At 40.9% G+C, this 20,741-nt stretch overlaps 1 protein-coding gene across 5 annotated transcripts in view; it reads right to left on the bottom strand.

The window, feature by feature from the left end:
• Nucleotides 1-3,281: 3,281 nt before the first annotated feature.
• The window catches only part of nectin1b (nectin cell adhesion molecule 1b), a 195,858-nt gene continuing 178,398 nt past the window's right edge, over nucleotides 3,282-20,741 (bottom strand). For 4 of the 5 annotated variants that reach the window (XM_061682730.1, XM_061682731.1, XM_061682729.1 and 1 more), the window contains one exon: nucleotides 3,282-6,826. In XM_061682730.1, coding sequence (XP_061538714.1) covers nucleotides 6,590-6,826 — 237 coding nt within the window. In that variant the 3' untranslated portion in view covers nucleotides 3,282-6,589. Of the gene's footprint in view, nucleotides 6,827-17,878; nucleotides 18,066-20,741 lie in introns of all 5 variants that reach the window. The other variant, XM_061682732.1, reaches the window with a different exon arrangement.

Here is a 20,741-nt window from a genome sequence, read left to right on the forward strand (position 1 = left end):
TATTAAAGTAGGGTTTGAAAACAGGGTTATGGTTTCAAATTAAAGTTTTAAAACAGGGTTAGTTTTTCAAAGTAGGGTTTCAAAACTGTGTTAGGGTTTTATAGTAGGGTTTGAAAACGGTGTTAGGGTTTCAAAGTAGTGTTTCATAACGGTGTTAGGCTTTCAAAGTAGGGTTTCAAGACTGGGTTAGGGTTTCAAAGTAGGGTTTCTTAACAGGGTTAGCGTTTCAAAGTAGGGTATAAAAAGAGATAAGCGGTTTCAAAATAGGGTTTGAAAACAGAGTTAGGGTTTCAAAGTAGGGTTTGAAAACAGGGTTAGGGGTTCGAAGTAGGGTTTGAAAACAGAGTTAGGGTTTCAAAGTAGGGTTTGAAAACAGGGTTAGGGGTTCGAAGTAGGGTTTGAAAACAGGATTAATTTTTCAAAGTAGTTTTGAAAACAGGGGTAGGGTTTTAAATTTGTGTTTGAAAACAGGTGTTAGCATTTCAAAGTAGGGTTTGAAAACAAGGTTAGGGTTTCAAAGTAGTGTTTGAAAACACGGTTAGGGTTTCAAAGTAGAGTTTCAAAACATGATTAGGGTTTCAAAGTAGGGTTTCAAAATAGGGTTATGGTTTCAAAGTAGGGTTTCTAACCGTTTTAGGGTATTAAAGTAGGGTTTGAAAACAGGGTTATGGTTTCAAATTAAAGTTTTAAAACAGGGTTAGTTTTTCAAAGTAGGGTTTCAAAACTGTGTTAGGGTTTTATAGTAGGGTTTGAAAACGGTGTTAGGGTTTCAAAGTAGTGTTTCATAACGGTGTTAGGGTTTCAAAGTAGGGTTTGAATACGGGGTTAGGGTTTCAAAGTAGGGTTTTCTAACAGTGTTATGGTTTCAAAGTAGGGTTGGAAAACAGAATTATGGTTTAAAGTAGAAATGGCAATTTGATTAAATAAAAATGCACATCATCTACGTATTTATCATCACCTATATTTACATCTCTTACAAAGGAAACATGAACATGAGCCAACTAAAATTGTGGCCTGTGTTTTGCTCTCACAAAACCTCTCAGCTGTTGGACAAACAACGACAAATCACTTATACCCCCCCACACTCTTTCCCCAACCCAGGTAGAACACAATATGAATTGTATTTTGCAAAACGTCCATTCACAACATCAATAAACCTGAGCCGAAGTCGGCCCAGCGTATCCGCTCCCGGCAATCCGCCTTTAAGGACAAAAGTGTGCGTGGGGGAACGCATGGACGCACGGAATCATGCTTCCGTTGAGAAGAGAAGCGCAACTACCGGGATTTATTTATTTTTTTCCTTTAGTGCGAGTTGGTTTGCTCTCAGCTTCCATTTTCTCTCAATGAGCTTTGACCTAGGCAGCACGGTTAGAGCATCAGCCTCACAGTTCTGAGGACCCGGGTTCAATCCCCGGCCCCGACTGTGTGGAGTTTGCATGTTCTCCCCGTGCCTGCGTGGGTTTTCTCCGGGCACTCCGGTTTCCTCCCACATCCCAAAAACATGCATTAATTGGAGACTCTAAATTGCCTGTAGGCATGACTGTGAGTGCGAATGGTTGTTTGTTTCTATGTGCCCTGCGATTGGCTGGCAACCAGTTCAGGGTGTACCCCGCCTCCTGCCCGATGACAGCTGGGATAGGCTCCAGCACGCCCACGACCCTAGTGAGGAGAAGCGGCTCAGAAAATGGATGGATGGATGGAGCTTTTACCTATTTCACCCCCGTATACTGTTCATTTTCCCCTGTGATTGGCTAGCAACCAGTTCAGGGTGTACCCCGCCATCCATTTTCCAAGCCGCTTATCCTCTCAAGGGTCGCAGGAGTGCTGGAGCCGATCCCAGCTATCTTCGGGCAGGAGGCAGGGTACACCCTGAACTGGTTGCCAGCCAATTGCAGGGCACGCATAAACAAACAACCATTCCGACTCACATTCACACCTTCGGGCAATTTAGAGTCCTTAATTAAGCTACCACGCACGTTCTTGAGATGTGGGAGCAAACCGGAGTGCCCGGAGAAAACCTACGTAGGCACGGGGAGATTGGGGCTGGGGATTGAACCCCGGTCCACCGTGCCGGCCCATTGGGTTTTAGTACAAAAAAAAACCTTGCGTAACTCCGTCATTCATTCGCTGGAATGGAATTTTCACTCAAGAAATGAGCACAAAATAGTTTGAGTGCGATTACTAAATAAGCCACCAATAGGCCAAATGAAATGTGATGAAGCTGTACTGCTGTGCTTTTGTTTTGAAGGCCTGACTTTTTACAGGATGTTAGTTGCACTGACGTAGCCCTAACCAGTGTTGACGAGTAGATCGGGAGGCTTGTTGTTGCCTTGAGTTGTTAAAAAAAGCTTACATTTTGGAATACACCTTACCGTGTGTTGAACACTTTTTTTTTTTTTTTTACACAATTCAACAGAAGGTTCTGAGTGTTGGGTAAAAAAACAAGCACTGTAACACTGTAGTATTCAACAAAGAACCCCCCCCCCCCCCCCAAAAAAAAAAGGAAAACGGCTCCCTTCTCTCCCATACTCACTGTATCATCACGAGTCTTCAATAAATATAAAAGTGATGCAAAATGCTCATTTATCCACTTTATAAATCATAATTATTTCACACTGTTTCTTTGTGACATTTTTGGTATAGTTTGTGTCTGGAACAGATTATTTACATTATTTCCTATGGGAAATATTGCTTTGGAGTTCAGACGGTTCAGTTTTAGTCAGACGTTCTGGAATGGATTAATCACGAAAATTGAGTTTCCACTGTATGAATATTCTCCTAAAATTGTGAACTTCTTTGCAATCTTTTGACTTTATTTCCTGAAGAAAATACCACTTTATTCTCACCCTGTATATTTTTCTCAAATGTATTTTTCTAAAATGTTATTACAAAAATAGTAAGCAATTCTGATCCATAGAATATGTGTAGCAAAAAAAGGAACAAGCAAAACACTCCGAATCTAGAAATGTTATAATTTTTGCATATGTAAATTATTGTCTGCGGCTTGACGAAAGATTCAATTCTTGTCAACTTTTTAATAGAAAAAAAAAGTGACTTTATTTTGACTATATGTCTTATAAGGAGCTCAATAGGAAGTTTTTTTTTCCTCTCAATGTGAAGGTCCTCAGCCTGTGGTCTCGGTTTTTATAAAAAGAAAAGCAAGAAAGCAATAGACCTTCTCCCAGAGTTGCCATGGTTACTAAAACCTTCGCATGGTAACAACTTTTTCCCCTGCGAAAATGAAGAAATGTCACCACAAAAGACAAGGGTAATTTGTGAGGTTTAATTTTAAACTGCATGACTTATTTTGTACTTTTTTTGTTGTTTTGTTTTTTACACACATTAGATACGTTGTTAATATTTACAGCAAACATGATAATAAAATTAAGAAAAACAGTACATTTTTTCTTTTTCACATGACGTCATCATTCCAGTAAGAAGCTACTCGGGTGTTATCCTCACAAATATGTCCCAAAAAAAAAATGGAGTAGGAGGAAGGTGTGTCAGGCTATAAATAAATATACATATTTAGAAAAATAAAAGTCACAGTCTTACAAAAAAAAAAACCCACAAAAGGAAATGGATTCAAAAGGTTATGAGGTCTAAATGTGATGAGGAAAACAAAAGTTTTGACACTTTTTCTGACAAAAAAATGAATACCACTTGAAGCAGACTCACTTAATAACCCTTATACTTACATATACATACATAATCATCATCATCGTCATAGCTATAATAATAATGTGTCACAAATAGAAGACAACGTTGTGTTTCAGTGGTACTAACAACAACAAGCTCCTCAGCAGGAAGTCGACCTCGTGCTTTTACAACCATCACTCACAAAAAAAATCACTTTCAAAGCGTTTTTTTTTTTTTTTTCCTCACATCAGCACAAACACAAATATACTTTTTTTATACATTGGACATGGCAAAAAAAAAAAAAAGAAGAGAAAAACAACAGCAAAACAAAAGCAAAACTTGATGCGAATTTGCTACTTCGAAAGGAGTTATGTATGTTGTATTTTTACGTTTGTGATGTTGTATTAGCTTATGTATGGTCTCCAATGGTCACAGCGAGTGACAGCAAGTGCTTCTGTACAGTTGCAGGCTTTGTCAAAAATTATTTTTTGAAGTGGTCGCAAAAAAGTCGCTTTTATTCATGCAACATTTCCACCAAGGGAAAGTTCTATTCGGAACCGTAAATTCAGCGCGACGTTAATGTGAAATCTAAGCTAAAGATCGTACGTTTTGATGGTTGCTATTCCACTGAAGTCCGGTAAATGTCGGTAATATGGCTTTCAAATTTGTATTTGTTTACCTTCAATTAAATCAAGATGACAATGTTTAAGCTCTAAGTAGACTCCCAATGCTGTTGCTAAAAATGTCACGAACAACAAAATGAGGAGTGACTGATCACAAAAAAGTCATTCAGTCTTTTCAAGCAACATTTTGCTTTATTACAGCAGTGATTCCCAATCGCTGTGCTGCGGCACATTAGTCTTCTGTGACAGATCAACGGGAGTGGTGGCGGAAATGATACCAATTCACTTAATTTGTCTGAAAATGATTATTTCTTAATGTATCTTGGTTTATCTATCTTTACCAGCGACGTACGGATACAAGCGAAACAATTAAATGCTCTTCCAGTAGATGGCAGAAGGTAGAATTAGCATTGCACAATTCCAGAAATGTTTAAAGTTAGAAACATGAAATAAAAAGGAGCAATTAAGGTGAGGCCCTCGCATGTGGGCAAGGAGAGCTATCTATTTTGCATGGATGTCAGCTTCTTCGCAAACATTTTTTTTTTTGTATATTTAAGCTTGAATGTGACACATTTCCATTAAATTACCCGCAAATACAAGTTAATTCGCATGGAAAGCTTCCAAAGTGAAATGGTTCCCAAATTCCCCAGCTCAACTTCCCATGGAAATTTACCGTCAACTTTTCGAGAATTTACTGGCAATGTTCCGCCCCTTTGGAAGCCTGTGTAAAATCCACCTTCGTATCCATCTCTTGACATTCATACAACAGAACTAAAATGGGCCACGGAGTAGGTCATTTATGAGTAAATTGAGATTAGCTCATCATTATTTCAGTACTTTGTAAGACTTTTTTATTTGTATTTTTCTTAATTCAAAATATGTGTCTTACCATAACAGAGTTTGGGAACCACTGGGTTAGAGTGATTGTCTCGAAAACTAAAGATCTTCATGAGCTGTGACAATAGCACGCGTACCCAATCAGTGATCGTATACCTCGCGTTAAATAATGGATATACGCTACATGGGGTTTACTCAGCTACTACTAGAAAATATGTATTTACAAAAACAAAAAAAGAATGCCTTGCACTGATGGAACTAGAGAAATACAAAAGGAGACTCTCGCATTCTTTTTTTTTTTTTTAGTGTTTACGTTTGTGTGTGTATGTTTCCTTGTAACTACACGTGCTAACATTCAGTTCTAACAAACCAGGGGGAAAAAAAGCAAAGCGATGATAAGTTTCAACATCACATAATAGTCCTGGAAGGGATCGGATTGTATTTATCGGAACTTTTCACGGCAGAAAACGTACACTATCACTGCAATAACTCAAATTTAACCAAGATTAAATATCCCAAATCAAGGCAAAATATCTGTTGTTGTTTGTTTACCAATATCGTTTCTCTTACCAGGCAGTTTTGTGTAAAAGAATTTCCCTTGCTCCGAGCACTGTTTTCCTTAAAACTCTTATTACATTTCAGATTTTATTACTGGTTACGAGTAAGCCTAGCTCAAAACAAGAATTGGGTGATGAGGGCTAGCAAATGCTCCATTTAAGCACATTTTCCTACCTGTCCAAAAACAATTCTTAAATATTTTCCTTATAGTAGTATAGATCTAAAAATTAGAGGTTGTGAGTATAAATACACTAGTTTTATGAAATTTTTTAACCTAGCTATGTTTACTTGTTCTATTGGAAGATAATTTTCCCTAAATGAAGTAATATATTTCTCATTTCATTACGTTTCACTGCCAAAACTCAAATCGAACCAAGATTAAATATCGAAATGCAAGGCAAAATATGTTTGTTCTTTGTCTGCTAAGATATTTTTTCTTACCAGGGATTTCGTGTATAAGACCATTTAACTTCATTTAAGCACTTTTCCCCCAGGGGGAATTATAAGTAATTGAGTTTTTATTACAGGTTATGAGTAAATTTTGCTTAAAATAAGAAATACCAGATGTAAGTATCAGGTGTTTTTTTGTAATTTTTTTTAGGCTAACTATGATTACTTGTTTTAAGAAATCTTACCAAGTCAAAATGTTCCTGTTGTATTGTCAGATGATTTTGCTTAAATTAAGGAATATATTACTTATTTCAGGACTTTTTTTCCCGTGATTTTTAAAGATGAATTTAGTCGACAATCAGGGCTAAGCAAGCAAGCAATTCAACTGGGGGAGAAAGCAAAGTCGATTACGAAAAGGCGACGACGAGCTAGCGAAAGACTTGGCAAACATTTTTGTACGCAGTAGAAAACGACGCAAAGCTGGAAATAAGCAGGACGGGCTCGGGGGGTTACGAGGTGCGTCGTGTTTGGGCCAGGGGGCGTCACACGGATTGCTCCTTGGGGAAGGGCGCTCGCGGGGCGGTGGGGGCGGAGAAGCCGGTGTTGGAGTACATGGGCTCGTTGGAGGGCGGCTGGGCGTAGGGGTGCTGCGGCAGGAAGGTGACGGGCGGGTGGGTCGGGGGAGCCGCGGGCTGACACTCGGGCGGGTGCTCCACGTCGCGCTGGTGGCTCATGTACTCGGTCGGGTTCAACGGCTCATCCGGATGGTTCCCGGTGTCCTGCCGAGGGGAGAACAAGAAGAAAACCGTGTCGTCAGGTGGGGCGCATTATTCGGAATAGCCGCAAAGAAGTTCGGGTATATTCGAATTTCGGAACCTAAACTGGACACTGCCTTTTCCTGTAGGTTCACCCTGAAATTTCACCCATAATCCGAATATCCACAATTTTCTGGGAGTCGTGTATTTGTCTGTGTCACACTCGAGCACACACACACACACACACACACACACACATACTGACGCACACACTCTTGGACTGTTGAAATAACATTTTCCCCGTCTCTCAGCACGTCTCTGTTCACCTGCCCGGAAGATTTATTAGTCCTCCATTTTTGTTTCGCACCAGAGGAACGCGGCTGCAAATGCACACCGGAGCAAGATTCGATTTTGCCTCTGCAGAATTGCTGTTATGAAGCAGCAAGCCTGAGATAATATCAAACTGAAAACAGAAAAAGTATCCTCACGATATGGACACCGGTATACTCAAAAGTCATGGGACACCCCAAACTCCCAATATTAGCTTTAAGGAAGGCAAATGTTAAACTTTCTAAGGCTTCATCAATCAAGTTTAAGAGCAGTCATTTCCAAAATATGACCACTTCGAGTGGAACGTATGAAATCAATATATCACAACATTTGAAGGCATTTTGGAGTCATACTTTTAACATGCGATCCAAAAAATAAAGTATAGGAAACCTTTTTGTGTGTGATTGCAAACGAATTACAAATTCATCAAATTCTTAGCAAAGGCATTTGGAGGTTCGCGGTTCTGCTCTCGTATTACTGGCTGAAGTTTGCTCGATTGCATGCACGTTTTTTTTTTTCTCCACATACAGTGGTGCCCGAATGAGTGACCCAACATATTTGTTATTTTGAGCCGTCATTCGTCCATTTCTTTTTTTTTTTTTTTTTTGCTTTGACTTGCAAGCACAAACTACACAAGTGCTATAATGTGGCAGTTTACAGTTCACAATAAGCAGCAGTTTGCCAGATAGTGAACACTTCTTTAAAAAAACTGTCTTCAAGCTGTTTTATTGCCACTCCCAGTTTAAAGTTTACTGCCAAACTAAACATCAAACCAAGAGAATTGCATGAGTATTTAAAACAACTTTGCCTTAAGAACCAAGGAGACTCGCGAATTTTCCACTTCCATAGCCGGAACGGATGCCGTGTGAAAGGAAATAGAGGAAAGCCGGGACTCGGATGTAAAATTTGGCCAAGGGCTGAAGAGACTACAACAAAGAATTTCAGCCTGCAGATGCATTGTCACGCAGTGAGCCGCTTCCAAGTTAACGCAGCTGCTGTCGGCATTCCGCGCCCGACATGAAGAAACAGGAAGCCACGCAGCAATGCGCTCCAGCAGTGGAAAAAAACAAACAAACAAACAAAAAAAAAACATTAAAAAACGACTCTGTTGTCAATACAGTTTGTTAAAATTATCATTTACACAGCTATAAGGCACAATGTATTGATTATCTGGTGGTCCATTTGTTCATAATCACGTTTTCTACCATTTTGATTGTGTTCAATGGTCAGTGTGAGGTGGGAAAAAATAAAATATGACGGGAAGTTTCGAGAGAAAGGGGAAAAAAAAAAACGACCAAGCTATAAATCTATAAAGTGCCTGTCATGAGAGAAAATGCTACTTTTTCTTTTCTATCTGTTAATTTAAAAAAGGGTGAGGAAAAAAACAGTGCATTGACGTTGCACTCACAGCAAGAAAGTACAAAAGGACAAAACAACAAGACTCATAAACGAGACAGGTGTGAGACTCACAGAAAACAAAGACCTGATTAGTTGGTCATGTTGGGAGTGGGGCAGCGCTCACTAAGGAGAAATTAATGACCTGACAAGAGGCTAATCAAACACGAGAACATCACGGGGCCGGGCTAAAATCACACAAAAGAAGCTACCAAAAAGGACCACAACAACAAAACAAGTTTGCAGTCGCTGGCAGCAACGTCACTTTTAAATCATTGAACAAATGTTGATTACTCTCCCCCGCTGTTCTTACATTTGTGTGACCGAGAAATCAAACACGCGCAGCAGTGAAACGAACTCGTTTTCCATTAGAAGAGTATTCATTTTAATCCAAGTGACAGCAGCTCGTTACTCAGCGGAGATGTGCTGCATTCACTTAAATTTGATGTTGTTGTTTGGCGTTTATAATTCATTGAATTCGTCATTGTGCATGTGTTATATTTTTGAGCAGCAGTACATTTTGGGATAAAATATGCACGTTTCGTTGTCTGTGTAATGAAGTCTTGCATTTTAAGTATGCTGAAATGACAAAAGTAGAGCCATACCTGCAAATTGATCATCACTCCTGAGTCTGAACTTCATGGTTTGTTAAACCAAGAATACTTTTTGGGTCTTGGGACGCAGTACAGGAAGAATCTTTTTCCAAGTAATCCCTCATAATACAAATGCAAATTACTGTAAATATAACTATCATGTGCGCCCCTAAATGCCATGGGAATTATAATAATAATAATAATAATAAAAATAATATTTTCAAATTAAATATTCATCACGTGTAATAGGAAGGAACTTAACCAAAGTCAACTGATGTGCACGTCTTACAGTAACAACATAGCTGCGAATAGACAGGAGTCAGTGTTGCCAATTTAGCAACTTTTCCTACCCTTCTCGTGACTAATTGTCTTTATGTTAAAATAGCGTCTTGTGATATTTTCCCCCCGCTAAGGAAGAAACAACATTAACGGAATCATTTTCACATTGCGTTCTGTTGAAAAAGAAAGGACCAGAGAGGAAAGCAATCGCGGCGTGCGTCACAAAAGACATCGTGCCCATTTATACGTTGGAAAAGCAGTTATTTATCCACATCCATCCTTTGACACGAGGCGTGCGCTTCCAAGCCGTAAATATTTTGAAGAGGTCGCCTTGCCTCACCTGTACAACTCAACATGAGAAGAGTCTCATAGAGCGAGAAACGCAGCACACATGCAGGGTTGTGAGATGTGTGTGAAACGTTACAAGCAGCATTTTCTTTTTTTTTTTATTGCAAATTATTTTTGCAGACAGCTCAAAAGAGGTGCCGAGGAGGATAGTTTGATTCTCACAAATGGAAAACGGTAACAGGGAAAAAAGCCAATGTTATGAAATGTGTTAAAATTGATATACAAAAACATGCATTGGTTAAAAAAAATATGAGTGAAAAATGAAAACTTACGAATATTCGTCACACATCTCTACATCTACGAAAATGACGATCCCCAGTCTGGAAAGGTTTCGGCGACAAAACCACAAACTGACTTAATGTGAATCCGACAACAATTGTTTGCAGAAGAGAATAAAAAGAAAAAAAACACACACAAAGAAATGCGCATGAAGCTTGGCACATAATTAATTATGGGTAAAACACAGGGAGTGGTAAAGGGGGTGTTTAGGAAGTCAGCCTGCGGAAAATAACCGATGAAAACCAATGACGACACAGTGTAAAAAAAAATGTAAATAGAGAGGTTAATCGTGGTTGAGCTCTTGATTGGTGGATTGAGAGGTTAGAGATTTATAAGGTGGAAAAAACATGGACAGCTGTGACACGAGGAACGAGAACCAGAGAGCAGAATGATGACGCATCAACCAGAGAGCAGAATGATGACGCATCAGAGTCGTAGAAGCAAGATATTCCCCGACGCATACAGATCATGTGTATTTTCTGTAGTTGTTAGCCAAATCACAACATTAGCAAAGCTATGGCAACACATTGTTTAGATGGCATAAAAGCCTGAGCAAACACTTGCTCGCTCTTGGTTTAAAAAAAACAACAACAAATTGACGTGCATAATACATTACTCTATAGCCACCAAACAAGTATTGCATATAATTGACAGTTAAAAATTAATTTTTTTATATTGTTTTTAATTACATTTTGGACTGTACTTTTTATTTTTTTTGTAAAGCTGTTGAATCACTAGTTAACTTTTACCTGAGTGTTTTTAAATGCTAGTATCATTACTTCTACTTAACTACAGTGTGAGTACTTTTGCCACTTCTAATGATAATTCATTAAAATTAACATTGAGAACAATGCACTGCTCTCTGTTGGATCAGCTAAGACACAGACCCTGAAACAAATACGAGGGCCCGTTTGGATGGGGAGACGTCAAACTTGACAGAACTCAAGGAGGCTACGCAGCGACCTTGCATCTGACAAAACGTATTAGCTCAGGGTTCAGCGAGTGTGAGCGGCGGGACTTGCTTTTGGCTCGTTGATGTTTCCTTGAAACGGATCTCGACACCTTCGGGCCGGGCCAAATGTAAAAGAGACCGTGAAAGTTGCACGTCTCAAGATTGTTGGGGATAACGGGCTGAATACATTTTTCAGTTGTTCTGTTACTTTTTCAATTCATAAGTAAACTTATCGTCAAAAGCAGTCAGTTTTTTTTTTTTTTTTTTATGGGAGTCAATCGAGGATGTTTGCAAAATCCAAAACCAAGGCTTGTTGATTGCAGTTTTGTTTTTGTTTTTTCCCGTATTGGCAGGCCCAATCATTCACCAGTCTACACAACTTCAACGATTTTTGATCTACATTGTGATTAGACAGTCTGTATTCTATTGGTAGGTATGATTTGACAGTATTTAGTGAGGGACACTATGTAGAAAGGTAGGTTAGTTGGTAAATATGTGGCCAGGAAGGTCCCACAGTGAAATGGTTCCAATAAATGTTTAATAAGTAAGTTTGTCGGTAGGTAGATAACTTGGTACATTAGGTAGGGACATCAGGTAAGAATGTTATGAGCAAGGCTCTGTAAATCTCGGTCACTCGACAGATTAGGTTGGTGGGTAGAATTGGCATTAGGTGGCTTGGTTGGTAGCCAGGAATTTAGGTAGGGAGGCAATTTGGGTAATGTTGGTAGGTAGATAGTGACAAACTGGACATGCATAGGTGGGGTAAATTAGCAAGTTGGTTGGTAGGTAAGGAGATAGGTCAGGTAGGTAGTTAACATTTTATTTGAATATAGGAAAGTAGGTAGGTCGATCAATAGTTATTGAGGTTGTTAAGGAGGATTCAACATTCTTTTTTTAGGGAGGTACAGTATTTACTGTGACATTCTTTTCAAGGGCGTGCGCATAAAGTTAAGTCGGGAGGCAATTGCTCGGCTTGGTACAGTAGGTGCTGTAAGCACTGTCGCTAGGTGGCCAGGAATGAAAGTAGCTACATTGGCAAGCAGATTTGGTTTATTATGTGGATAGGTAGAGTAATTTAGCAAATATGTTAGTAAATCGAATGTGAATTGGTCAGTAGGTATGGTTCAGTGCAGTTGATCGAGGTAGTGAGGTTTTCGGTATGTAGATACAATAGGATTTGGTATTGTTTTTAAGGGAGTATGCAGAAAGGTGAGATTAGTTCATTAAAAGGTGCTTGGCTTGGCAGTTTGGTCGGTGGTGAGGAATGAAGGTAGCTAGGTTTGCAAGCAGATTTGGCTTGATAGAGCACTTGGGTCAGGAGGTAGGTAGATTCAAGATTATTTGGGTGCCCTCCAGAGGTAGATAGCAATATAAAGCACATGGGTAGGCAGACTCAGTTCGCAAGCTGTAAAGTAAGCAGCTTAGTCAGTTGGTTAGTAGGTATGGCTGTCAAATGGCAAGGTAGCTAGATTTGCTAGATAGAATTCATCATTCTTCAGATGTAGAAATGTAGGTAAGTAGCCTGGTATTGTACATTGGTATGTACTGTAGGAACATTAAGGTATGTAGGCTATGTACAGTATGTATACTTTATCAGTATCAAATTCATCACCAATAGTTTTCTGGGGATAAAGATGTAGCGTGCGTTTTGCTCTGGTCAAATGGTGCAAATTTCCAGAGTGGTTACAAATTGTCTTCACTCATGTCATGTTGTATATTCACCTTGCCCAGAGGCAACGCAACCAACACAACACTCTAGAACAACACATCTCACCCAAAAAATGTCCGCTGTCAAAGGTTATTTCTTTTCTGACAGTAAAATGATGGACTAACAGCCACGAACTCACATTCGCGAACGTGGAGGTTTGAGTTTGATTGCCATCGATTTTCTAAACCAAGCGAAATGTTTACTGAAACCTAACCCTGCCTTGACTAACCTTTAATGTTGTGACAAATTCTCAGACACCATTGTGCTGTCACTTTTGATGCCTTGCAGAATGCATCACCACTTTATTTATTATTTGTTTTTGGACACAGTCACACTTTACAGAGTATGGAAAAAAGACAATGTCTGGACCACAGGTTGTTTGGACTCGCACACTGATGTCAAGACTTATAAATCCACACAAGAACGGCCAGTACATCCATCCACCCATCCATTTTCCGAGCCGCTTCTCCTCACTAGGGTCGCGGGCGTACTGGAGCCTATCCCAGCTGTCATCGGGTAGGAGGCGGGGTACACCCTGGACTGGTTGGCAGCCAATCGCAGGGCACATACAAACAAACAACCATTCACATTCGCAGTCACACCTACGGGCAATTTATAGTCTCCAATTTATGCATGTTTTTGGGATGTGGGAGGAAACCGGAGTCCCCGGAGAAAACCCACACAGGCACGGGGAGAACATGCAAACTCCACACAGTCCGGGGCCGGGGATTGAACCCGGGTCCTCAGAACTGTGAGGCTGACGCGCTAACCAGTCGCCCACCGTGCCGCCACGGCCAGTACAATCAAAGTTAAATAAGACCGGCTGCTGGATTTTCATTTAAATAACTTTGAATACCATTTAATGGCCTTAATTATCACAATTGTCATTTGCAACCCTTTTATACCTTTCAAAACCCTCACGCACGTCCTGAATATCCCCCTAGAGGGGGCTTAGTTAACCAATCTCATAAAGTGTATTTCTATGCAGCTTACTGACATTTAGTCAAAGTTATACACTCTATCAACTCAATTCCATTCTAATGTCACCTTTCCGGGGGTAAAGAAAAAACAAAATCTCCGCCAATACCCCGCAGATGAGTCCATCCTCTCCAACGTCGTTTTTTTGGAGATGAACTATCAGGTCCGTCCTCTCTTCCCCATTCCAATTAAAGTTCTTTCCAACTTTGAGCAAACAGGAGGACCGGGGGGACGAGGGGAACTTTATCAAGCGCATACATTTGAACCCAGGCGCTAATCTAAATGAAATCTGGCTCACCTTGAAGTCATTTTGTAGTAGTTTGAAGTAGAGCGGCCCCAAAATATCTGATAATGTAATAAGTCTGTCAAAGCGACACTTAAAAAAATATATATATACACACACAATCAGTCAGCGATTAACAGGCGGCTGATTCATTTCGTAGATTAACCGAGACTGCAAAAAAGCTGAACTTAAAAGCATTTATTGGAATCGGTGTGATGTCGGGCCGGATGAGCGAGAGCTTCAATCAGGAGCGCGGCTGCGGTTTTATCGAGCGGCGTAACCTGGTGGCGCGGGTTCCTTTGTAGCCAAGGCTGGAATGTCGACAGGCGATTCCCGGGAGGACTTTCATGTTGCAGGCGCGGCTGCGGCGTCATCACTTCCTGAGCTGCTGACCCAACACGAGGGGAGGGCGGGCTCGCGACTCGTTCAATATTTACTCGCGGAGGGGACAGTTGCCGCTTATGCACATGCCGTATGACTATGTATACTTGATATATTGATTATATTACAGTATATCTATTCATTTCTTTACATTCTTGAATGAATATGTTTGTGTTGGGAATCACTATTTTCACTACATTTCACTTGGTGGTTCAGCTTATTCTTATCTCTGTAGTGCTAAAATGCAAACACAATAACTACAAATTTGTCAAAAAACATAAATTGTGTTGAAAAATGTTAAACTGCAACTGCAGGATAATAAAGGCTTTAATTTTGGAGAACATAATTTAAGACTCTTACAGTATGTTGGATCTTTTTTTTCCATTCGGCTGTAAGCGTAACAAAATGACAGTTGTTGTCTCATACCTGCACATTAAGAGATTGGGCCCTGTACATCTACCATCACGCTGCAACTGATAGGTGCGACCCTGTATCGGGTTTTGTGACTCCACACACAGTATGTAACAGTGTTACTTTTATTGAACCACGAAAACATGCCGCATTTGTCAAGGAAGAAGCGGGTGGCATGAAGACATTCTCTGACTATCACTTCGGACCTCGTACATCCAGCCTGCATTTTGGCAACAGATGCTTGGCACATCACAATTTAATCCAAAGGTACATATTAAATTACAAATATAGTTAAGTATTATTGTAAATCACAATATATGTATACTGTATACAGTGTACTTTGTATGGCTTGGCGGCGCTTCGGCGGCCAGCTGGGTCTCGCTTAAGCTTAAAACCCAGAAACTTGTTTTTTTGTGTATGTGAAAGCTCATGTGCATTTTCAATCGGCTGTTACATCTGCGACATTGTGACAGCACGTATCGGCAATTTTATTTTTTTATCACAGTAAAACCGGAAATGAAAAACTAGTCGCCAAACTCCGCACACTGCGCGACAGTTCAGTCGGGTCTGGCCGCGTCGCTTGATGTGTGGTACACCTGCACCATCTAATGAGATCCCATACAAGAGCTGTATCAAACCAATACAACGCTCAAGTTGTCAGATAGGTATTGATTTCACAATATGTTTAGTTTTGTAGTTTGCAGAAGTGTACAGCTGCACAGCATCATCCTGAGAGAGCAATATGGTGCTACAGCCACAATAAACTAAACCTATCATAAAATCAATATATAGCATGAATACCCGGGATAAACATGTCGCCTCCACGGGATGCGGCCAGCTGTAAATGTGACGTTTCAAAAAAATTAAATAAAATAAAAAATCCATTGATGTTGCCTCGACCCGTCTGCCCTACATCGCGAGGGTTCCCCTGGAAACCGTTCTGGCAACAAAGCTTGGTCTGCTGTGTTACCGTGAAAGAAATGAACTTCAATTGAGAGACAGCTTTGTTCCCCATCGATGCGCGCGCGTCGAGAGCGGCGTAAACACTTGACAACTGCACTGTATTGCTGCATCCTGCTAAATGGCCACACAATGCACGCTCAAGTGTTCTTGTTGTTGAACCGATATTATTGGCGCCAATTGCGAATACAATGCCCTGCATTCGAAGGTTAAAAGATAAAAGGCAAGATGTAACGCTTCGTGTTGCCAGACAAAATCGGAGGTACGAGCGGGCTCTGGATACACCACCACTCAAATGAAAAACAATAAACAAAAATGAAGCAATTAGGGTACTGTAATGCCCATTCCATAAATTCCCATTGACAGTTTCCAATTTGAAATATTCCATTTTAACTCCCCAGAGAAATTTACAGGAATTTTTTTTCAACCCTTTACAACATATAAGTACAATTAAACTGTGTGTCTACTGTATGTTGTCCCATCCATCCATCCATCCATTTTCTGAGCCGCTTCTCCTCACTAGGGTCGTGGGCGTGCTGGAGCCTATCCCAGCTGTCATCGGGCAGGAGGCGGGGTACACCCTGAACTGGTTGCTAGCCAATCACAGGGCACATAGAAACAAACAACCATTCACACTCACAGTCATGCCTACGAGCAATTTAGAGTCTCCAATTAATGCATGTTTTTGGGATGTGGGAGGAAACCGGAGTGCCCGGAGAAATCCCACGAAGGCACGGGGAGAACATGCAAACTCCACACAGGTGGGGCCGGGGATTGAACCCGGGTCCTCAGAACTGTGAGGCTGACGCGCTAACCAGTCAGTCCACCGTGCCGCCTGTATGTTGTCATTCATTCAAAATAATAAGGAATGATTTCCTGTGGAGTATATCAGCATACTTTTTGTGACATTTTTGCTTGGTAGTTGCCGTAAGTTATTTTTCTCAGCTCGATAAAGGTTGGGAAACACTGGATTAGAGTGCTTTTGTCTAGATCATCATGAAAGATCTTCATCAAATCTGAAAGTAACACATGTAGCCAATCGGCGATCATATACCCCGTGTTAAATAATTGAGAGAAAATACATACATTTAAATAGATTTTACTGGGATGTGTCCACCCGACATGACCCAAATGACATATTCTATTCCATCCATTTTCTGAGCCGATCTCCTCACTAGGGTCGCGGGCGTGCTGGAGCCTATCCCAGCTGTCATCGGTACACCCTCAACTGGTTGCCAGCCAATCGCAGGGCACATACAAACAAACAACCATTCACATTCGCAGTCACACCTACGGGCAATTTAGAGTCTCCAATTAATGCATGTTTTTGGGATGTGGGAGGAAACCAGAGTACCCGGAGAAAACCCACGCAGGCACGGAGAGAACATGCAAACTCCACACAGGCGGGGCCGGGGATTGTTCCTCAGAACTGTGAAGCTGACGCTCTAACCAGTTGGCCACCGTGCTGCTTCTATTCAATTCAGTCTTATTTATATATATATATATATATAATGACAACAGAAGTAATCTCAGGGCACTTTACACACGGAACAGGTTTAAGACCACACTGAAGCCCACATGAGCAACCGCTAGGCGACCGAGGCCAGGAAAACCTCCCTCTTGGGAAGAAACCTCAAGCCCGAGACTCAATGTGGGGCGGCCGTCTGCCTCGACCAGTCATGAGTAAATATTTAGCTTGTACCATGTGAGGTAGTAGTTCAAGGAGTGGAATCTCGAGGACGGTCTCACAGTCCGGTGTTAACAAATGTATTAATAACCAATTCATAAATGCTACATAAGGGTACCTTTATCGCAAAGTTGTATCTCTCATTGGAAAATTGTTGGCCTTACTAGGGTGTATTTTCAAAACAAGAAATGGCATCCGCTCACTGGGGTGATTTTTATGAGCCCTCGCCGAGTTTAACAGGATAGTTGCGCTTCCGCTTTCGCCGCCAAACTGCACATCTGAGCCACGAGTGCTGAAATATTAGCCTGACAACAACTCTCTGCAGAGCCCATGAAAGAAAAGATGGCGAAGACCAAAGGAGAAGGGGGACACTGGGGTCGGAGCTGTGGGGTGCGGGGGGAGGGGGGGGGGGGGTGTTACCATGTGTATTATTTAAAAGGGAAGTCGGCGCGAGCCAGAGGAAGAGAAAGAGGAGTGCATCGGTCTGTGTACCTGGAGGCCAAAGTCTGAGGGGAAAGGCCTATAATGGCATGCGCTAGTGTGAGCTAGGCTGGATGGTTGCATACTCGACAAGGTCCCCGGGGCCAGAGTGAGCGGAGCTTCGCGGGCTGGGGGAGGAGGCCAAGGCTGCAGTATCCAGCTCCGCGTACTGGACCTCGCAGTCCTTGTGGCCCGCGTTCTGGAGACAAGAGAGGGCGAGAGGCGAGTGAGGAGCCGCCACGGACGCAGAGGAAGAAGAGCGGCGGGGTCAACACGCCAGCCAGTGTGTGACGATAAATGCAAAAATCAACACAAATGAGGGAAACTGACACAAATGAAAATGTACAGCTGAGATGAAAACACACTGAGGCCACGCGCAGAGAGGTATTTTTTAAAACGTACATAATGCACACCCCCGGTTTAATATAATATATATATATATATATATATATATATATATATATATATATATATATATATATATATATATATATAATTTTTAAATAAGGCTGCGGCATTAAATGTGCAAAAAGTGAAGGACTGGGAATACTTTTCAGAAGCACTGTACATAATGGTCAGGGCGGGGAAAAAGTAGTGCACTGGTACCTTGACTCAGAGTCGCGTACGGTGCATCAAATAAATTTTCCCTATTGGAATGAAATTTCACTGATATGTTACATCCCCCCCTAAAAAGACCTTCAATATTTTTGTTACGTGTCTTTAATATATCAAATCATCATGAAATAAAAAATATCACACTATTTTTTATGCAAAAATAATAATGAAACAGAATCAACTATGATTAAAAGTTGCTGTGCCAATTCAGTCAAATAAAGGCATCCCAAAAATAGACGCTTCCCTTTTTTAATAGACGTGATTGTCGGACATAAACTCTTTGATGTCATTCATGAATTTCAACTCTGTTGGTAACCAAAACAGCAGCACTGAGGCATGAAAACATTAGTGGACAGGTTCTGCTGTTAAAATTAAAAACACAACGGCCATAATGAGCAATGGCCGTACTGCGAACTCCCGCCTGTTTGTGGTTCACTATTTACAAATTTACCAATTAGCGTTTAATTTTTTAAATGTTGAATCTAACCTCATCTCTTTGCTGAAAAACTCCCCATTTCATGTTTTTTTCTTCTTTTTTTCTATAATATTTTTAGGGGACGTCAATTGTTCGTTGTTTCCTTCATTCGTTTTTGTATTCTTTGACCTCAACAGTTTTTGTGAGTACACAAAACCCCCCGAAAACCAAAGAAAAGCTCTTTTTAAAAAATGCCTGTGTTTGTGTGCACACGGCCTCCGACTTCTTACATGCACCTCACAAAGTTGCCTCTCTGTTTTCATTTTGAAAACAGCCTCACATTCCGTTCAGGCAACGACAAAGTGTTGATTTCATCGACACGCACTGCAGTCCCGGAGAGGCTGAGACATGCACGTTAGCGTTTATGTGATCGAACTGACCCGATGAGCAATTGGATGACTGAGTAAATGACTTCAACAAGTTAATCAATGGACAATGAAAGCATTCAGCACCAGCTCTAAAAATACTTTTTATCCTCCACTGCCAAGTCTTCCGTGGCTCGGGTGGACGCTTGGAGGCAGCGTTTAAGCAATCCTTAAAAATCAAACTGAAAAATGCAACATCTTTTATTTTCCCCCATAGTCCACCTCCTTGTTAAAAGTTGTCGTGAGAAGCTGTTTTGAAGAGCAGGGTTGGGAGAGGGATACACAAGATTGACAGAAAATATTAAAATATCATTTGAAATGGGATGGGGGAGCAGGTCTGGGTAAATTTAAGCACATCTTTTTTTTTTTTTTTTTTTTTAACACTGCTCTTCTCGCTGATCCAACAGAAATAACTGAAACCATTATCCAAGGGCAAATTATTATTATTATTTTTTTTTATGATCACACCTGCATTAAGTGTTCCAAAGGGTACATTTTTGTTTCTATCTATCTATCTATCTATCTATCTATCTATCTATCTATCTATCTATCTATCTATCTATCTAGGAATAAAATAAATTATGACACTGATCAATTAAATGAAAGTCAGACATGAATTTTGCATCAACACACGTGGCGTCTTTGGATGGATGGCAATGCGATGCCACCTCGCAGCTCTCAATCTGCATCCATGGCAGGATTACAGGGAAAAGATTGCGGCTTTTACAGAAATGGATGTTAATAATTCACATCGCTCCTCGTCGTCCGCCGCCGTCGTCGTCGTCGCTGGCGTTTCGCGCCGGCTGCCTATTTAAATATCTGGAATATTTGTCATGAGCAGGGTGCAATCAGGGGGAAAATTACAGCCGCCTCGCATTGGGAAATGGCAGATAGTATTTTGCCCCCAGAGAATCGTCATTAGCAAGAGCCGGCGCTCGTCATGTCGCTCCCAAGTAACGTTTGTGAAAATTGCATTTTCCTGCTGCTTAAAAATGGAATCTTACAAGAGGCTTCTGTGAACCCTCTGTGAGTCCAAGCATGATCAGATTGACATATTTTAGCTCCTCTGAGGCCGTAATTTAATATATTCTGTAACTTGTGCATTCTAAATTAAACCATCCAGGGGGGGGGGGGGGGGGGGGGGGGGAGTATTTAGTGACTGAATAAGCCCCTGTGAGATCACTGTGGATGAGTCATTTATTTAAAAAAAAAAAAAAAATCACCGTAAATGCCAAAGCAGCAGTTTAAAAAAAAAACAATTTATGCTGACAGCTGAGAAATGTATCAAGAGCGGAGCTCGGTTTTCCATTTTAGATGATGCCTGAGAGCGCCGAGAGCTTTGACTTGGCACTTTCTCTCGCTGCGTATTCAAAGTCAAACACCGAGAATATGTGAGGGATGCTTGGTATTCCAATAACAT

This window comes from Phycodurus eques, chromosome 7 (genome assembly GCF_024500275.1).
Source record: "Phycodurus eques isolate BA_2022a chromosome 7, UOR_Pequ_1.1, whole genome shotgun sequence".
NCBI lineage: Eukaryota > Metazoa > Chordata > Actinopteri > Syngnathiformes > Syngnathidae > Phycodurus > Phycodurus eques.